The sequence below is a fragment of the Fusarium flagelliforme genome, assembly GCF_020744385.1.
Source record: "Fusarium flagelliforme strain FIESC 12 MPI-CAGE-AA-0113 chromosome Unknown B0J16scaffold_8, whole genome shotgun sequence".
Classification (NCBI taxonomy): Eukaryota; Fungi; Ascomycota; class Sordariomycetes; order Hypocreales; family Nectriaceae; genus Fusarium; species Fusarium flagelliforme.
The window spans coordinates 1,442,296-1,460,458 of NW_025763510.1; the positions used below are offsets into that span (position 1 = coordinate 1,442,296).

Below are 18,163 nucleotides of genomic sequence, written 5' to 3' on the forward strand. Positions count from 1 at the left end.
CCCCTCAACACCACCGTCGTCATTGTCATCATACTTGCGCACAGCAAAAATGACAACAAAGCCAACTCATGCTTCTGAGGTTCCCTCCAACCCTCAATCAGAAAAGCATCAGATTAACCTTATCCGCGGTTGGCCCAACCCAGGTCTTCTTCCAGTCGATCTACTCTCAGCAGCTGCCCAGCGTAATCTCTCTGACCCCGATATCTATGTGCCCGCGCTACAGTACGGTCCTGACCCAGGTTACCAACCACTTCGTGAAGCATTAGCGAGCTGGTTATCTGAGCATTACCGTGTCGAGCGCGATCCCAATCGCATCTGTATTTCAGGTGGCGCAAGTCAGAATTTAGCATGCATCCTGCAGAGCTTCACTGATCCTCATGTGACTCAAGCTGTCTGGTGCATCTCACCATCATATCACCTAGTTTTCCAAGTCTTCCAGGATAATGGATTCAATGGAAGGCTGAGAGCTACTCCTGAAGATAATGAAGGTGTTGATATTGAAGCATTGGAGGCTAAACTTGCCGATTTTGAGAAGAATGCGCCGGAGGCCAAGGTAAGCTTATCACATTGCACAACGACACTCATACTAACATGTACATTAGCCGCCCCTAAGTGATGCTGGGAAACACTGCAAGCACTATCGGCACATTATCTACGCTGTTCCAACGTGCTCAAACCCTTCTGGCAAAACCATGTCTCTACGCCGGCGAGAAGCACTCGTCCGCCTTGCTCGCAAATACGACGCTCTCATCATCTGCGATGACGTTTATGACTTTCTTCAGTGGCGCATTGATAGCGATCCTAATCAGGTATCTGCTCGTTTGAACGCTAACGAGCACCCTGAGATGCTGCTCCCTCGACTGTGCGATATTGACCTTGCCATGGGTCAAGCTGAGAATGACCCCCAAGGTTTTGGCCACGCCGTTAGTAATGGATCATTCAGTAAACTTGCCGGGCCGGGCATGCGAACCGGCTGGCTCGAAGGCTCGACTGCATTCGCCTATGGCCTCTCACAGACGGGTGCGACCAAGTCTGGTGGTTCACCAAGTCAGTTTTGTGCATCTATTATGGCGGACTTGGTACAGTCTGGGGCTTTACAAGAGCGACTTGCCACGACACTAAGACCCCAGCTTCAACAACGCCATCGTATCATGATGGAAGCAATCCACAAACACCTGGGACCCATAGGCGTCGGCATCCGAGACGCCGGCCTACCTGACGGTACTGTTTACGGTGGCTACTTTGTTTGGCTCACGTTGCAACAGGGTATCTCAGCCAAGACTGTTTCCGAAGCTGCGATGGCCGAAGAGAACTTGGTAGTTGGCAACGGTACTATGTTTCAAGTCCCTGGGGATGAGAAGACTGTCGACCTGGATAACGCAGTCCGACTGACATTTACATATGTCTCCAAGGAAGACTTAACTGAAGGCGTCGAGAGGTTAGCAAGTGTATTGCGGAAGATAAAAGAGAATCCCACTAAGTACGAAACGTTCGCCAGCACGACCATTGATAGCGACATCATAGATGCCAACAAATAGTTTGGGAGCATACTTAATCATTGGCGTTTTCCATTGATACAAGATCCGTGCTACTGGCATCATCAATGTTCTTGGACTTATCGAGGAAGGGTGATTGCCGCTGTACCACGTTTCACTAATGCTTAGCAAGCTATTTTTCTATACAAAGGTTGAAGGGAGGAGGTTCAGCATGCTAGCTCATAACCACAGTACTCTATCGTATCTCAGTGAGTGATACACCGAGTAGAAGGCATCGGATATTGGTACCATGATGGCTCTTTATACTTTAGATGCACCAAATTCAGCTCATGGCAGTTTTGATCTTGAAATATACACAGATGTACCATAATTTTTTCGGACTCCAATTTTCCCGGTTTCCAATGGCTCCTCCGGAAGTGCTTACGCAAATACTCTACTTCTTTGCGAAGAAGGACATGATATTTCCCTGGCCCTTGGGCGCCGGCTTCTTCGCTTTGGATCCAGTGGACGATGACGGGGTGGGTGCTGGAGCGGTTTTCTTCGCAGGCGGGGGAGCTTCATCCTCTGAGAATGATTCCCAGCCTGGCTCTTGAATCGTGACTTACGCCAGTTAGCATGTTTACTTCCAAAGGGTCCAGTGACAACTTACCCATGTACCCCTGATCGTCAAGGATTCGCTTCTTCTTCATCACTCGTCTCCTGCCCCTCCTACGCCCATTACTAGTGCTAGAAACAACTTCGGCGGGTTCCTTCTCTTCAATTTTCGCCTCAAGTTCTGGCTCTGGCTCCGGTGCCTCCTCCATCTCTTCGTCGACTTGTTCAGACTCCTTGTCGGACTCTTTGTCATCCTCATCATCATCCTCCATCATTTTTCGCAGTGCATCCTCTCGCTCCTGGCGCTTTCTCTTAATTTCTGACGAGTCGGCTGCAGGTTTCGAGCTTGACTTGGTCGCAACGATATCATCATCATCGGCCTCCCCATCATCAGACAGAGCCATGGCTGAGTCCTCCTCCTTTTTGGGAGCTGGCTTAGGTTTAGCTGGCTTAGCAGCCGCTTTTGCGAATGACTGCATGATACCCCCCGATGCGCCTCGCTTGAGAGCCGCTGTTGGTTTCTTTCCACTACTAGCACCAGTGGTTCCCTCTTTAGACTGAGGTGCTGATGATTCCTGCTTTGCGGTCTTGGTGTGCTTTGCCTCCGGCCAAGCGGCCGACGCTTCCTGCTTAGGTTTTGCGGTTGGCGCTGGGTTTGCAGCACTTGGTTCTTTCTTAACAGATTTGGATGGAACCGAGGTAGGTGCTTGGGGGCGACCCTTTCTTTCCCTTCGTCGAGCATTTGGGTTGCTAATGACTCCGTACTTCTTGGATGCAGCAGTGATATCTCCATTTGTCGCATACTCCGAAAGTTGTGTCGTGAGGTCTGACAGCAGAGAAAAGTCTTTTTGGGGATGTGGCGCAAGGCTGTAGACGTGAATCGAAGTCACTTCCTGGTATGCAGCCAAGATGTCTATTGAAGAAGTGAGTTACGGAGCAATTTGGCAAGCCCATCACTAGATTGCGCACCATTGAGTTCTTCCTCCCGCACCAGGGTCAAAGTGGAAATTGGAGTTTCTTCTGGCTCAGGCATTGAGCTTGTCATTTCCACATCATCGTCAGATTGATCATTGGCCGGGCTCTTGGTGCCATATACCAGATAGGTTGCATGAACGGAGTTGACTTTTTGAGCATTTTGGTAATTGTGGAAGTCATAGAGCATTCTAATACTTGTCAGGTCTGGTTATGTGGTTTTCTGCAGCAGACTCACTCCTTTGCGGTGTTGACATGCACATCTAGAGCTCTACTCAAGAGCCGATATGTGATCTGCACTATTTCAGTTTGCCTGTACTTGAAGCGAGAATTGATTGATGGTACAAACCGGTCGTTCTTCACTAAGCAGACGATCTGCTAGAAACTTTTTATGTTCGTCCATTCTATGCTGAGACTCTGCGATGTTTTGGGCTTGGTCGTGATTGGAGGCCTGTCGTTGAAGGCGGTTGTGGATGCGCGTTGAAGCTTAATCGTAATCAACACTTTCATTAAAGACACCCAGGTAACGAACGCGAGACATGGACGCGGAATCACGTGCAAGCCCAACCAGAACAGAAGGTGTCACCTGGCACAAAGCATAAATATACCTGTATAGGGTACAGTATGGTCTCCTTGAGCGGGGTTATTCTTAAATCGGGTTCTTCATAATGACATCGTCATCCTAGCCATCGCGTCTCCAGCGCGACCAATTTATTCTGGGTCCAGAATCGCAACTTGGACCCCCCTGCTACACCAGTGAATTTAGTTATTCTTTTTCTTGTACATACCAAGCCAACGTTGCTCCCGGATCTCCTCCGTTGACCTTTGCCAATTCCTCCATGGCCGATCAATATCTTCCCGATTCGACAGATTGGCTCTCGACGCCCCTTAGCGCTCTTGCGGCTGTTGAGAACGCATTGCGATGCCAGGTGTGCAAGGACTTCTTCAAGACGCCTATGATCACTAGCTGCTCCCATACATTCTGCTCCCTGTGTATTAGACGAGTACTGTCCAGCGATGGCAAGTGTCCGCTCTGCCGTGCAACCGAACAAGAGAACAAACTGCGAAGCAATTGGTCATTGGAAGAGGCTGTACAAGCCTTCGTCAGCGCCAGGTCGGCAACTTTAGAATTGGCGCGGGGGAACAAGCTCCAGCCATCGGCGCCGAAGCGAAAGACCGCAGAAGAACATCACGACTCTAATGGTGCGCCGAATGGCAAACGGCTTCGTTCGTCCGCGCGATTACAGAAAGCTCAGCCCACAACTCCTATCACAGAACCAACAGAAGATGACGAAATTATCGAAGTGCCAGACAGCGACGACGATGGTGAATATCAGCCAGAATTAGGTCGGTTTCAAATATTGTATAGATTGCGATTCAAATCTAACCATTTACAGACGATGGTCTTGTGGCGTGTCCAGTTTGCCAAGATCGAATGAAGGAATGGCAGGTCTTCAAGCACCTGGAAACATGCACTGGCCCCAAGACAAAACCGCAGCGAACCCATGCGAGCAGTTCTAGCTCAATATACAGCCAACAACGACAGCCTGGGACGGCGCCCGAAAGACTCCCCACAATCAATTACTCTATGTACAAAGAACAGGCGCTGCGCAAGAAAATGGCTGATCTAGGCATATCGAACCAGGGCCCCCGTGCTTTGCTTGAACGTCGGCACAAAGAATGGATGACGATATGGAATTCAAATTGTGACGCTGTACGGCCTAGAAAACGCCATGAATTATTACACGATCTGGACGTCTGGGAGAGGACACAGGGAGGACGGGCCCCGACTACTGGGCGGGCTGCTCAAAACGCGGCCATCATCAAAGACAAAGACTTCGATGCCGCAGCTTGGGCAGCTAAGCACGACACCTCCTTCAAAGACTTGATTGCAAATGCAAGAAAGACGAGGCTTGATGCAAAAAGGAAGGCTGAGGAAGCAGCGAAAGAAACTGAAACGGAACAGAATGCCAATACACTTCCCCAAGCGCAGAATTCGGACGCTTCTGAACAACAACATTCCTCCCAAGATGGGCGCGCCTCGTTACCGTCCACGACTACTATGTCAGAGGGTCAAGAAGTGTCACATAAAGTTAGTGGGCTGGTAGTCCCCAACATGGCGGGAACAAGAGGCACAACTTATCAAGCATCATCACAACTGGACCAAGGTATCTCATATTCCAGTGAGCGGTTGGAGGAACCGTCAATATCTCAACCCGCCATCAGCGGTAGATCAAATATGGACAGACAACCGATGTATATGCACACAGAGGGGAACCTGCATGACACAACAATCAATCAATCCTGACTGGAGATCATCAGCCGGAATTTTTGATGGGGTTTATAGCGGCGCATTGATGGCCATATCAGGTGAATAGATAGAGCATGCATGCATGGAGATGCCACGCAACGATACTGAGTGCAGAAGGAAAATGGGCAATAGAGATGCCCTAATATATAGATTCTAATGAACAATGACCTAATTTGTACAATCTTCCCAAAAAGAAAACGCCCCGGATATCCTACTGCATTGATCATATACACGTGTGAGCCATTGGACCGGCACTAACCACTCACTCTCTTCCTCTTGATACTTTTTGTCGTTGACATTCCCTATAACGCCAGATTCGCAATCCCGGTCTCGGCCGTTGGCGTCTGCTCCTTTTGTCGGATTTCTTCGGTCTCACCAGGCACAGATGGCAACTCGTCGAGTTTCCTTTGTGCCTCGGCCGTCTCTCGTTCCTCGCGTTCTTTCTCCTCCTCGAACTCCTTGGTCTTCTGCTTCTCCTCTTCTTCCTCGCGCTCCTGTGCCTCCATGGCCTCGAGCTCGTCGTCGAGCATGTCCTCGTCGACCACTTGGCCGGTTGACTCGGCCATAATGGCACTCACCTCGTCTGTAGAACTCATCTGCTCGCGCAGCTGATCCATAACTGCATCGACGCGATCGGCACCACCAACTTGTTTGTTGAGACTTGCCAGCGCACCAGAAGAGGCCTCCATAACGTTGACAAGCTGCACATTGTCGGCAGCCTGCTCCAGCTTGGCGGCGACTTCTTCCAGCTGATTGAGAGTCGAATATCGAGTGGCCAAGGACGACTCTGCAATCTTCTTGGATTTGAGAGCTGCAAGGGCCGCAACGCGGTTTTTGCGGGTGACGGCATCTTTGGCTGTTTGCGAGAGCTCGTCAATTCGCGTATTAAGGAGGTCGGTTTGGTGTTTGAGGCTTTCTGTGAGCTCTTTGAGAGATGCTATGGCAGCATCTTCCTTTGTGATGCCCTGTTGCTCCCCGGAACCTTTGATCCTAATCGTGTTCCCGTCGTAATCTATCACCTCTTTATCGCGCGACAAAAACTTCAATAGCACATCTAAGTCGTTGTCTGTCAACCGCTGGTCTTTGACAAGAGTAGCAGAGAAGGCCTTTTGAAACTGTGCCCTGCTGAATACGCGATCGAATCGCGACACCTTATCCGCCATCAAATCGCCCAACTCTTTAGCAGCAGTTTCCATGTTCTTGACAATAACGTATTGGCCAGTGGGTAGCTTGTCGTCACCTCTCGCGGGGTCCACGACACCCAGCTGCCGCAATGTCCAGCTCATGACACTCCATGGCAAGCCTGCCCAACTGTGCTGATATATACTCTGTTGGGACTTCTCGAAATCGTGGAGAGGTATGAAGTCTCGGCCCGCGGTGGCTTCGCGCACTACGGTGCCAAGTGCCAAAGGTTGGCCAAACTCTTTGTGCTCCAGTGAGCGAAGCAGTGAGTCATCTAGTTTGAGGACAAAATGATCAGGATTAGATCCACGGTAGGATATCATGCCTTTTGCGACGAGATCGGAGAGGGCCTGGCGCCAGGCGGAGATGTTGGCTTGGTAACCATCGGGGTTCAAGGTGCGTTGGGATCGGAAATCAGAGTATCGAGCTGGTAATCGTGACCTGGTCTAGGTCAGTCAAGCGGCGCTTTATCAAGAAGTAGGACAGTATTTCATTACCTGCTGAAGCTTGGGTCATTATGGATGAGGTAGTCTGCAAGCTCGCCCATGATCTTCAGTTGAGCGCGCCCGTATGCGTGCACGCTGGACAATTAAGAGTTCGGGGTCAATGATTCGGTCTGGATGCTTTCTTTGAAATCGCAGGCTCAAGACTGTCGATGCTGGTAGTTTCTGCGTCGTAGGGTATATGATTAAGTCAAAGGTTGGAGGGAGGCTCAAGAAAGAGAAAAAAAAAAGAAAATGACGACACTTGACATTTATTGGATGCATCCCATGGATGCAGAAGCCGTCCCGTCCGTTGGGGGGCTTGGGCTTAGCCTTAGGCTTCCTGGCTATCACCAGGGACGATGGCCCTTGGAGTGGGGTTATTAGTGAACCCGGAACCTTATAAACATCTACCCATGAGCATAGAGCTGGAGGGGTTCATTAACCGGCTGACCTCCAGACAGAAATCTAAACCCGCAGATCAGAATGGCATGAACAGAGAATTTCAATTAACAACTGCACGAAAGGTTCGATACGCTTAAAGTTGCTTCTCGGAGCAACTATAGTATAGGCCTGTTATGATCTATTGTGCTCGATTCTGGGCCAGATGATAAGTCAATCTTGAAAGCACACCCCATAACTGAACAGAAGCGGTAGAGCGGAAAACAAAATACCTAGTACCTTTTTACTCCCATACCTAGAGTCGAATGCTTTTTCAGAGCTGTAGTTATGTAAACTCGTCAAAGCTGAAATCCCTTTGTCAGTCGACTGACCAAAGACTCAAGTGTCTGTCTCCAACTCTTGGCCCTTTCGTCACTCCAAACAGGGATTAGGCAATGTTGTGAGCTTTTGATAGGCTGGGACTCAGGCGTTGGTCCTTTGAACTCCAATTTACTGGGGTAGGTATCGCGGGGTAAGGAAAGGCCGCTGGTTTACTTCAGATCATTAACTTAATGAATGTCCGTAGGTACGATAGCAATCCTATTCTGCCATTGACTGCGAACCATTATTGACTGTCGATGTTGAGTTCTATTGCCTTATTAGAGTCAATTAATACCTTATTGTGACCTGTTTAGGACCAAGACAAGACATATACACAACTTCGATTGTTCTTTGTCCATCAAATCGTCTTCAATCTCCATCTTCATCTCTACTATCTATCTCAATTCAGATTCCTCCTTACTTTCTCTACAAACCCTTTTGTCAAATCCGATCACACCATCTGCTTCTCCACCTCGGCCCCTTACCTATCTACCTGCCCAGTCAACAAATGAATACCCGGCGTCTCTTCACTGCCGCAATCAAAACTCTCAACATCTCTCTTACAGAGTCATACTCACGTTTATTCTCTCCTGTCTTTCGTCCCCTCTTCGCCTATCGTACAATGGCATCAGCTGCTGCCGCCAAACGTCTCACTGGCAAGACCATCCTTGTCACCGGCGCCTCCTCCGGCATCGGCCGTTCCACTGCCCTCGAATTCGCCCGGACTGCGCCCAAGAATGGTTTGCGTCTCATTCTCACAGCGCGTCGTGCTGACTCCCTCAAGGAGCTCGCCGAGCAGATCAAAAGCGAGGTTGGTGATGGCGTTCAGGTTCTTCCGTTCAAGCTTGATGTTAGCAACTCTGCGGAAGTAAAGGGCATTGTGAACAACTTGCCCGAGGAGTGGAGGAACATTGACGTTCTTGTCAACAATGCGTAAGTTGTCATGGCACAAAGACATCACGAAATAATGGCTGATGGTCAAGAAAGCGGCCTCGTCAAGGGCGTGGCTCGAGCTCCAGAAATTGCCGAGGAGGATATCAACGTTATGTTCCAGACAAATGTTACTGGTCTCATCAACATGACCCAGGCCATTCTACCCATCTTTCTCGCCCGACCTGATGGCGGCCATGGCGACATCATCAACGTCGGCTCTATCGCCGGCCGAGAACCATACCCTGGCGGCGGCATATACTGTGCTACCAAGGCTGCTGTCCGCAGTTTCACTGATAGCTTGCGAAAGGAGCTAATCGCAAGCCGCGTTCGTGTCATCGAGATTGATCCCGGCCAAGTCGAGACTGTAAGCTGAGCTGGGCGCTTCCAAGTCATCAGACCAATAGCTGACACAGATGCAGGAGTTCTCTGTTGTGCGTTTCTATGGTGATAAGGCAAAGGCCGATGCTGTCTATGCGTAAGTAATCTCTATGACCTCTACCTACACTACAGTAAACTAATCCTCACACACAGTGGGTGCGAACCTCTGACGCCCGATGATATTGCCGAGATCATTGTGTTTACCGCTACCCGCCGAGAAAATGTCGTTATTGCTGATACATTAGTTTTCCCGAGTCATCAGGTAAGCTTCAGGCCTAATGAGAAATCGACGAAAGCATTGCTAACCTGTTGGGCGAAAGGCTGGCGCCGGTATCATGCACCGCAAAGGAGCCTAAAGTTCCCAGAGTACTTAAGGCAGAATACCATAGATCAAGTCACAGGCAGAATTAGATCAGTTTGGGCAGCCTTCACTAGTAATGTGCAACGAAACGATGCTGGGTTAAATTTTGACAAGTACATTGCTATAAATTATGTATAAAAAATAAAATAAAAAAAGGATGCAAGAAAGCTATTGCGGAATGTTCGAAAATTTCTCTTGCCCATAACTCATTTGTCCCCGAAGAGACAGCAGACCATTGTTGGTCGTGAGTCACAGGCCTTCTAAGGCCGATAAATTTGTTCTACCAACGTTCCGTTAAGAACCCATTCTGGGATGAATCGGGCCCTTGCCGTCAACAAGTGACAGCACCGCTGGGTTGCATTCCACCGACCTGTAGTCGAGGCTGGCATATGACACATCACATCAAATCATAATGAAACTGAACCAGAAAGACCGGAAACCGTAATCGTAATTCATCACCTACTCTGATCTTCTCCGGAATTCCATCATCGGATCGGATAGTCCAGTACAGGGGTACCGTGGGTTCCTTTCCCAAGACGCCTCGCTAAAATAAATAGTAATCATCAAATACACCTTCAAGGGTGTTTATCAAGCACAAAGCCATTTGATCAGGCTTGAGTAAAAATGTGTAGCAACAGGTGATCGTTTTCGGACCGAGAGCATGATGATGCAATCGTGTCTAATCACCATAGTGTTGGAAGAGAGGCGAGAGCGCCTCACCGTAGTGGTTACGTCGAATAGCTTCGGCCAGTAGGAACGACAGGTCAAGAACGACAAGCTTGCTGTTGTTGCGGGCTCTATCCTTGTCGATAGGAAAGCTGTTGGTGACAACAATCTGGTCGATGCACTCGCATGCTTGAAGCTGTTCAAGACTGTCGCCGCCGAATACTCCATGGGTGGCCATGCAGTAAACCTTTTTGGCACCGCCCTTCTTCACCACAGTCTCAGCAGCAGCGATCCAAGATCCAGCCTTGTCGATCATATCGTCCACGATGAAGACAGTACGGTTCTTGACGTTTCCAACCAAGGTGATGAGATGCTCGGCGCCAGGGTCTTCAAATGCATTGTCTTCCTCGTCAGAACTTGCCGCAGCATCGCCAGATCCGCCAAGAGACTGGGGCTCAGGAACAAAGAAGGACGATGCATGCGACATCGTCATCGGATCGTCTTCGACACTGCCTTCGACAACTGATCGATCAGGAGAAGGATAGTCGTCCTCAACAATCCGACCCTGGACCAAGCGGCCCTGTGTAACCTCAGACGCCTTATGATCATCGTAGTCTGTCTCACCGTTGACCGAGTCGTCAGGGGATCCCGCAGGTGGTGTGGCATTGGAGTCCTCCGACTTCGCCACGTTGTTGCTGGGTGCACGAGCGGTGTCAACTCGGGTAGGAGACCCCTGCGAGTTGGTTACAATTCTCGAGGTACGAAGAGGGGGCGTTTCTCTCTTGGGTGTGACCTCAGGCTCGGCCGCACGCTCGGGCACTGGGGGACCGCGATTGGGGATGGGACGATTCGACTCCAAGGGTGTCGGCTGGCGCTCGACGTTATGATCAAAATGTCTCATGATCATACTAGCCGTCATGTTGCTAACACGCTTCCTGTCTGTGGTGACGATACCGAAGTTGAGCTTCAGAGCATCTGCAAGCGATGTTACACGCTTGGTTCCTCCAGCATTCTTGGACACCACGACCGCCTCGCGCCAGTTAGGCACGCTGTGGCGGATCCATTTAGCGAGGATAGGCTCGGCATGCAGGTTGTCGACAGGACACTTGAAGAAGCCTTGCATCTGAGACGCATGGAGGTCGACAGTGATAACGTGCTTAACGCCCGCAACGCCCAACAAGTTCGCAAGCATACGAGCAGTAATCGCACCTCTATGCGACTTCTTCTTTGATTGGCGACTGTAGGGAAAATAAGGCAGAACAGCTGTTTGGGATGACAAGTGAGCCGATTGAGGTCTCAAACAGGGGAAGAGAACCACGAACCAGTAACTTTGTTAGCAGAGCCGCCCTTGCAGGCTGAGATCATAATGAGAAGCTCCATGATAGAATCATTGATGCTGGGGCTGCCGGACTGGACAACGAAGACATCCTTCTCTCGGACACTTGTCAGAATTCTGACGCTCGTTTCGCCCTTGAGTAACCGGTTAGCTCAAAGCACGCAGTTTTCTTGACTGCCAGATATGGGCCAGGGTGAGTCGATCCATCGAGAAGGTCGGGATGGTTTGCCAAAGTAGAGTTATGTTGAATAACCATGGCCACGAGGGCAAGGGAAGCTCACATTGGAAAACTGCGTAAGCTCGGCGCTGGCAGGATGCATACCCAAATTCTCACAGATTTGACCCGTGAGAACTGGGCATGAATTGCCGGCAAAGATCAGTGTGTTGCGCATCTTGACCAGCCCATCAACCGAAGTGGAAAAGGTGACGCGTGGAGTTGAAAGAAGAGAACAGGAGAAAGAGGTGGGAAGAAGGAGGAAACTTTTTTAAGCTTGCGTTCCACCCCGGGAAGGAGCTTTTTTTTTTTTCGTCGCTTCCGTGCAAGAGACTGTGTGAAAGGTGTTCCTACCACACTGTGCCGTCTCACTGATGCAAGGGCTGTTTGCGGATGTGTAGAAGCTTTTTTGAACAGGCGGTGTTGTAGATTATACAGTGTTGATTACTGTGTCCCCTCCCCGCAATCATTAAACCAAGCGGGGCATTCCGGAAGTGCGTCACAAACTGTCACGGTCTTGTAATTTCTAACATTCATCGGGGATCGAAATGCTCCTGCCTGCTGTAAGGTAGGTAAGTGTTTATTTCCATTGTACCTCCTCCCTAGTACCTACCTAATATTCTTTCTAAGATATAATTCAAACCTTGTTGAGGCCCAGTTTTACATGTCTGATAATGTTGAAACTAAATAAATATAGTAAGTTACAGTTATAAAAGTCGCACATACTGAACTCTGGGTGTTATCTTTTTTCATAGTACATACATCTAATGAGAATAGCTTAGTACTTAACTCAAGAGGTAAGTTAGTAGGTAGGTACACAGCAAGCCTTGATCCCTAATGAACTCAACTTATTCTCAACAAGGTTAGCAACTGACCTTCGCAATTATCCATCAGTCAATCCGTCAAGACTTCATCACTCGATGTTCATACTAATAAGCCCAGCCAGTTAATCAACCCCTGCTCCACCTGCCCTTCACCCCACATCACTGACCATTTTCACAGCCTAGGTACACACAATAAAACACCAATGCGAATAGTTAAGTATACACAGACACAGACAACGTCTGCATACGACTTTTCAAGCTAGCGTAAGAACATTTCGGTTCGGAACCCTCAAGTACATTCTCTAATGTTAGTAGAGATATAGTAGCGATCCCAAAGGGGAAAAGAAACTGGCAACTTAGACTATCCCTTCAATATGGGAATCCCCCGTCTTATTTCTACCCTGGAGCCCTACGTCGTTCATCAAGTTCTCGACAACAAAAGTGTGGTTATCGATGGTCCTGCCCTGGCCTATCATGTTCTTTATATCTGCATCAGACATGGAATTCCTCAACCGTCGTACGAAATTCTGGGCAAGACTGCCGTAGCCTGGCTAGACGAACTGACTCGACGCAGTGTCATTGTGTATGTTTGATGTTCTTGCTGAGTTAACAGATATATACTGATACCACATATCAGCGACGCTATATATTTTGATGGATACTTACCTCCAGACAAGGCGTCTGTTCGTATGCACCGGATGATTGAAAGTTTCAATCAGTTAAAGAAGACCCATTCTGCCGAAACCAGTGGCTTCTTTCTAACATACTTCACAACGTCTTTTGAATCGTCTCCAACTCTCTTCTCGGCTGCTAGGCCTCCATCGGGGAAGCGAGCAATTCCTCCTAGCTTTCATGTTCCCGCTATAATTGACGCTCTGAGATCATCGCCACGCTATGCAAGTCTTGTTTGTCTCGTTCCAGGGGAGGCTGACGCATACTGCGCACAACATCTATCACAATCAGGTGGCACTGTCCTGACCTCAGATTCCGACCTTCTCGTCCACGATTTGGGAGAGGGAGACGTCGTTTTTATTCGTGACATATATCTCGACCAGCAGTCACGTCTTGCATGTGCAAGCTTCAACCCTGCACATATCTGTGAGAAACTCAAGCTTGCATCATCTGCAGAAATTTGTCGATTTGCTTACGAGCGAAAATCTTCCCCACATTCGACTCTCCCACAACTCCTACAAGATTGTATACGGCCAGTTGCTGATCAGGTCGGGTATGCTGAGTTCTGCCAGGAGTACCAAGACCATGCTGTTGCTCCCATACCTGTTTCTGTTTATGGAACGCCCATCCGGATCGACTCTCTGGACCCGAGGATATCGGAGATGGTGCTGCAGCTGGGACATACAGGCGTTGAAATGGACAGAACGGATGATCCCAAGATTTTTCTCCCCATCCTTTTGGAAAGTCCAGAACGGGGAAGTGCCTGGGAGCAGAGTACATCGATCCGACAGCTGGCCTACACAATAGCACGCTGGGCCATCCCTGGAACATCCTCAGTTGTGCAAGAGTATCGTCGTGTGAATACCACAGTACAAAAAGGGCGACAGGTTCCCATGCTCCCCGAAAAAGCGGCAAAAGCCTTGGTGCGAGACATCACAAGACTGATGTCTACGATTAGATTAGTCACGGGCAGCGACACTATTCGAGCATGGCACATAATTTACCTGACTTTGGATATTCGACATTGTTACGAAGAGGGTAGATCTTCACACATGTTGCAGACAATCGAAGCGAGCCTGCAGAAACCATTGCCCAAACGAGTTTCTTGGGACATTATTCACTTCGTAGCGCAACTTCAAGCAGCTTACTACTCATTTCGGCTTTTGAAGCAAGTTTTATCACTTGGACAGCCCGCAGAAGTCTTGCCGGAACTGCGAGACATGTTATCATCATTACCACCCCTGACGGAGTGCCCTGATATCGACAAAACGCTCGAATTCCTACAACCGACCAGCAGCACGGGGGTTTACGAGATAATCGCTACATCTGTACCGTTGCCAAATGTTGATGACAGTGCAAAGCGTAAACGGAAGGATGAGAATAAGAATAAGAAGCGAAAGGTTACCAATCAAGATTCGCCCAAAACGAAAGCGAGAATTATAAAGTCGGGGACAAGGAACATGTTTGATGTTCTATCCCATGAAAGCTAATGGTTTGGATTGAAACCTTAGATACTATCAATGTTACAAGTCCAGGTCTGCCACATTTAGTTTCGTGTAATCACTGCGACACAACAACTGCCTAAAAGTAGTAATCTATCCGACTGGATTCATGAATTGTTATTGACTCGCATATTAAACCAAGCAATTGCGTCTCTTCACGCTGCCACCTAGCCATCCGTATGTTCGTACATCATCACCCAGATACTCATACAATTATTTGCTTCCAGCTTGGCTAAGCCCATGAATGTCGTCCAGAAGCAGAGACAATGGGCTTGCTTCTTCCTCGATATCGTTCACGTCCCGAAGTAAGTTTTCCTGAGGGTTGCCGTTCCCCGCAGATTTTATAATCCTCCATGCTCGGCGGAATTCATCCCGAATAGAAACAATTCCGTTGTGGGTAACAGTTCGAGCGACGTTGTGATCCAGCTCGAACGGGTCCTCAATAGCAAAGAGGTAACGATGGCGAACTTCCTTGAACTCGGTACTCTTGGGCGCTCCATTAACCGGTTTGAGTTGTGTCGTTGTCTCTTTCCCAGCATGCTCCTTAGCATCTTCTGATGCTGAAGCTGCTTGTTCGGAATGGGGCTGGGGGTGGGCTCCCAAGTTTTGAGCTTCAATGACTGTCTTGGCCCCTGTCCAACCTTTGTCTTGCTTTGTCTGCAAGCCACCAGGGGTACGAAGACTAAGAACATCTCTACCCCAATCAAATCCTCTACCCGAGGAGGTACTTAGCATGCTGCTATGGGCATAGTATTCGAAGAACCCGCGTAAGAGATGCCCAATAGTATCGCTGTTCCTATTGAGCTGATTTGCACGGGCGAGACGTAAGATGTCTTCCTCATTGCGCCAAAACTGGACGTTGTGACCTCGGCAAATCGTCATGTTCTCGAACTCGACAGGGGAAAGTCCTGGTGGGAGCGGCGGAGCGAATAGCTGCAGATTGGGGCTGACAAAAGGGTCAGCGACGTTGACCAAGTAGTGGAGGACCATCAAAACGTAGCCATAGCTGCTCAACGTCCCACGATAGCCAGAATTGATGCCCCGCACTTTTGCCCAATGCTTCACAAATAAGACCATGGGCCGGACACGAGGATCGGTATGAGAATAACAGCGCAGAAGTGCCGTATTATGAAGAGCTAAATGTGCCGAAAAATTGATGTCGCATTGAACACCTGCGCCCACCTTAGGGAACTCCAGATGGTCCTTGTAACGATCGCGTGGCTGATTGGGGGCCATCTTATGTGGATCGGGCAACTGACGGATTCTCTTTACAAGGTCCAATGTACTTGAGGCCAGTGGGATCGAGAATCCATCGCCAAAGTCGTTGCTATCAGCTTGCTGCAAAGGAGATCGAAGCAATGAGACATAGTTCTGCACATCTTGAACAACGGCATCATCGTACAAATCCTTGTCGAGCGCCCGCTCAAATTCCCATGCCAGATGTATGCTCTTGTGGAGAAGGCCGATGCCTCTATACGTCAGTGATTTAGGACGGGTGGCAATGAAGCTTTGTAGGGTTTTTCGTATATCCTCTTGATGAACACCAGAAACATACTGAGTGATGAGGATATCTGTCCACTTTGATGCGACTTCCTGGTTAGCAGGATTCAAGCCGTTGAAGATATACAAAGCTCTCGTGTAATAAGACACTGGTGTCTCATGTTGGCCCTGCTCCAAGGTCACGAATTGCACGGAGGGGGCCTTCTTAAGCTTGTCAAGGGCCAGTTGAAGCTCTTTAGTATATGATATCGGATCGATTCCAAAGTTCTCCTTGCATTGAACGTCATCCCAAAGCTTCAACGATTGCTCAGTAAGGAGGCGTGAGGGTTGGCTTCGTTCTTCTACACCGCTCTCCTCCCATAACAGCCGAATCTGCTCACCTTCCACTTGAGTATAAACGCCAAGCAGGGATCGTTTGACTGGTGGATCTGTAACGCTCGAGAATGTAAGAGACGGATAGATGCGCAGGCGATCTTGGAGGCATGCATCTGTAAGACCGGCGACAAAAGCTTCGCTGACCCTGTTCAACAAGACCCAGTCATGATCCACAAAGGAGCGGTAGTTCGAAATTGTCACATCACGGCCACCTGCCCGACGAAGAACTCGTTTGGCCAAGCCGTAATACGAGGAAAGGGAATTCTTTGGTCCTTGCTTGAGCTCAACTACCTTCGATTCCCCTGTGCCAGCGTCTGAAGCGGTAAATTCAGCAGTGACGGATACTTTGCTTGAAGCCTGATTGATATGATTTCGGCCATTGTCTTGATCTTGAGATGACGTGTGCTGATCGGCCTCATCATCATCGTGACCCTCATGAACCTCATCGAGCCCGTTCTCCCATCGAAAGCGTTCTTCAAGGAGACCTTGTCGCAGCTTCTCTGGTGGAGCCTCGCATAGCTTGATGATAGGGACTCTGGTACGAGTAAGCAATCTAGCGCCCAGACCTGCCTCCAAAAATGCCTTCTCCAACAAACGCGGAATAGGGGAGCCCGGAGCATCTGGCTGGGTGGCTGACATTGGAGAAAGAAGTCCAAGATCCATGTCAGAAGCCTTTGTTGCGAACCCGGAAGATAGACTGCCGAAACACTTGAGTTGAACCGTGAGAGGATGGAATTCTGCTTCAGGCCTTCCTTCCTTCTCATGGGTAGCAATCACCTCCCGGCTGATGGCTTCGATGCGGCAACGGAAGTCTTCTTTGTCTGCAATCTCAGATATCCCAATCTCGGAATTGGACACCACATCAAAACAGAGTTGATCTAGTAGAGCAGCCTGAGCTGCAACCTCTTCAGGATGAAATTGAACAGCACGCCTGGCATTGTACAGATAACCACCGCCGCGATTTGGTTGAGCAACCATGGGGTCCTGGCGGCCGTGGTTGGGAGGCTGAAAGTGGTCATGCCCACGAGGTCTAGGCTGCTGGGGATTATTCCATGAGCGCTGCGCGTATGGGCCGCCATGGCGATTTTCATTGAAAGCTCCTCTTGGTTGAAAATCGACGTGAGCTTGCCTTTGATAAGACTGTGACGCCCTTGAATAATGAGAGTTTGGGCTTTGGTAGCTCCTGTTCTGAGATTGCTGTTGAGGTCGATGGTCAATCGATATAGAAAGTTGGGAGCTCATTTGACGTCTCTGTGCTTGGTTCAGGCGCTTGCGGGCTGGTTTGGGCGTATGAGAGACACTTTCGGATGATTCTGCTTGAGCACTACTATTTTCGGTGCCATGTTGGGAGACTGGAGCAGACTGCGAAGAAGCGTTATGCAGCGAACCCTGTGTTGGCGTCCCGTTGGAGATAATGAGATTGCGTAGATGGTTCTCCAGGCCCGAAGGAGCAGGATCTTCCGCTGAAGGCCCCTGACTCTGAGAGACCATGGAGGGCTTAGACATGAAGATGGTATAGATGAATAACAGGCAGAGCAACAAGCCTAATTAACAAGTCCAAGCTGCCGCAGCTGGGATCGCAAGAGGTAAAAGCTGTCGTGTA

The 18,163-nt window shown here is 49.3% G+C and overlaps 8 protein-coding genes across 8 annotated transcripts; 4 read left to right on the top strand and 4 right to left on the bottom strand.

Moving 5' to 3' along the window:
• Window positions 1-49: 49 nt before the first annotated feature.
• On the top strand, window positions 50-1,538 carry B0J16DRAFT_276372 (pyridoxal phosphate-dependent transferase; the record flags this gene model as incomplete). The annotated part of the gene is made up of 2 exons (XM_046123740.1): window positions 50-553; window positions 603-1,538. The coding sequence occupies 2 exons, from the start codon at window positions 50-52 to the stop codon at window positions 1,536-1,538; spliced, it is 1,440 nt and encodes a 479-aa protein (XP_045977947.1).
• A 195-nt stretch (window positions 1,539-1,733) lies between these two features.
• B0J16DRAFT_193638 (DNA polymerase subunit Cdc27) lies at window positions 1,734-3,542 on the bottom strand. The gene is made up of 5 exons (XM_046122842.1): window positions 3,412-3,542; window positions 3,301-3,356; window positions 3,060-3,253; window positions 2,146-3,003; window positions 1,734-2,096 (listed from the first exon to the last, which is right to left on the bottom strand). The coding sequence occupies exons 1-5, from the start codon at window positions 3,463-3,465 to the stop codon at window positions 1,930-1,932; spliced, it is 1,329 nt and encodes a 442-aa protein (XP_045977948.1). The 5' UTR covers window positions 3,466-3,542; the 3' UTR covers window positions 1,734-1,929.
• A 210-nt stretch (window positions 3,543-3,752) lies between these two features.
• Window positions 3,753-5,507, top strand: B0J16DRAFT_293856 (DNA repair protein rad18). The gene is made up of 2 exons (XM_046124375.1): window positions 3,753-4,409; window positions 4,460-5,507. The coding sequence occupies exons 1-2, from the start codon at window positions 3,902-3,904 to the stop codon at window positions 5,368-5,370; spliced, it is 1,419 nt and encodes a 472-aa protein (XP_045977949.1). The 5' UTR covers window positions 3,753-3,901; the 3' UTR covers window positions 5,371-5,507.
• On the bottom strand, window positions 5,508-7,410 carry B0J16DRAFT_365285 (Snf7-domain-containing protein). The gene is made up of 2 exons (XM_046130001.1): window positions 7,053-7,410; window positions 5,508-6,996 (listed from the first exon to the last, which is right to left on the bottom strand). Exons 1-2 carry the CDS (start codon window positions 7,100-7,102, stop codon window positions 5,676-5,678), a joined length of 1,371 nt encoding a protein of 456 aa, XP_045977950.1. The 5' UTR covers window positions 7,103-7,410; the 3' UTR covers window positions 5,508-5,675.
• A 581-nt stretch (window positions 7,411-7,991) lies between these two features.
• On the top strand, window positions 7,992-9,589 carry B0J16DRAFT_350493 (uncharacterized protein). The gene is made up of 5 exons (XM_046129058.1): window positions 7,992-8,732; window positions 8,787-9,096; window positions 9,152-9,207; window positions 9,264-9,372; window positions 9,431-9,589. The coding sequence occupies exons 1-5, from the start codon at window positions 8,308-8,310 to the stop codon at window positions 9,464-9,466; spliced, it is 936 nt and encodes a 311-aa protein (XP_045977951.1). The 5' UTR covers window positions 7,992-8,307; the 3' UTR covers window positions 9,467-9,589.
• An 85-nt stretch (window positions 9,590-9,674) lies between these two features.
• Window positions 9,675-12,000, bottom strand: B0J16DRAFT_193714 (phosphoribosyltransferase-like protein). Its single transcript, XM_046122843.1, has 3 exons — window positions 11,755-12,000; window positions 11,460-11,607; window positions 9,675-11,400 (listed from the first exon to the last, which is right to left on the bottom strand). The coding sequence occupies exons 1-3, from the start codon at window positions 11,863-11,865 to the stop codon at window positions 10,151-10,153; spliced, it is 1,509 nt and encodes a 502-aa protein (XP_045977952.1). The 5' UTR covers window positions 11,866-12,000; the 3' UTR covers window positions 9,675-10,150.
• An 885-nt stretch (window positions 12,001-12,885) lies between these two features.
• Window positions 12,886-14,673, top strand: B0J16DRAFT_325103 (XPG domain containing-domain-containing protein; the record flags this gene model as incomplete). The annotated part of the gene is made up of 2 exons (XM_046125865.1): window positions 12,886-13,094; window positions 13,149-14,673. 2 exons carry the CDS (start codon window positions 12,886-12,888, stop codon window positions 14,671-14,673), a joined length of 1,734 nt encoding a protein of 577 aa, XP_045977953.1.
• Window positions 14,674-14,898: 225 nt separating this feature from the next.
• Window positions 14,899-18,051, bottom strand: B0J16DRAFT_276642 (uncharacterized protein; the record flags this gene model as incomplete). Its single annotated transcript, XM_046123762.1, has 1 exon — window positions 14,899-18,051. The coding sequence occupies one exon, from the start codon at window positions 18,049-18,051 to the stop codon at window positions 14,899-14,901; it is 3,153 nt and encodes a 1,050-aa protein (XP_045977954.1).
• Window positions 18,052-18,163: the final 112 nt, after the last annotated feature.

Bases quoted from the DNA above. Each gene is read 5' to 3' on its own strand.
- B0J16DRAFT_193638 (XM_046122842.1), bottom strand. From the start codon at position 3,465: ATGGACGAACATAAAAAGTTTCTAGCAGATCGTCTGCTTAGTGAAGAA. The intron at 3,254-3,300 runs GTGAGTCTGCTG...GACAAGTATTAG, and splicing joins CATGTCAACACCGCAAAGGA to AATGCTCTATGACTTCCACA. The intron at 3,004-3,059 runs GTGCGCAATCTA...CTTCTTCAATAG, and splicing joins GCGGGAGGAAGAACTCAATG to ACATCTTGGCTGCATACCAG.
- B0J16DRAFT_293856 (XM_046124375.1), top strand. From the start codon at position 3,902: ATGGCCGATCAATATCTTCCCGATTCGACAGATTGGCTCTCGACGCCC. The intron at 4,410-4,459 runs GTCGGTTTCAAA...AACCATTTACAG, and splicing joins TGAATATCAGCCAGAATTAG to ACGATGGTCTTGTGGCGTGT.
- B0J16DRAFT_365285 (XM_046130001.1), bottom strand. From the start codon at position 7,102: ATGGGCGAGCTTGCAGACTACCTCATCCATAATGACCCAAGCTTCAGC. The intron at 6,997-7,052 runs GTAATGAAATAC...GACCTAGACCAG, and splicing joins AATGACCCAAGCTTCAGCAG to GTCACGATTACCAGCTCGAT.
- B0J16DRAFT_350493 (XM_046129058.1), top strand. From the start codon at position 8,308: ATGAATACCCGGCGTCTCTTCACTGCCGCAATCAAAACTCTCAACATC. The intron at 8,733-8,786 runs GTAAGTTGTCAT...TGGTCAAGAAAG, and splicing joins GACGTTCTTGTCAACAATGC to CGGCCTCGTCAAGGGCGTGG. The intron at 9,208-9,263 runs GTAAGTAATCTC...CCTCACACACAG, and splicing joins AAGGCCGATGCTGTCTATGC to TGGGTGCGAACCTCTGACGC.
- B0J16DRAFT_193714 (XM_046122843.1), bottom strand. From the start codon at position 11,865: ATGCGCAACACACTGATCTTTGCCGGCAATTCATGCCCAGTTCTCACG. The intron at 11,608-11,754 runs GTGAGCTTCCCT...CGGTTACTCAAG, and splicing joins AGCTTACGCAGTTTTCCAAT to GGCGAAACGAGCGTCAGAAT. The intron at 11,401-11,459 runs GTTCGTGGTTCT...CATCCCAAACAG, and splicing joins CTCTGCTAACAAAGTTACTG to CTGTTCTGCCTTATTTTCCC.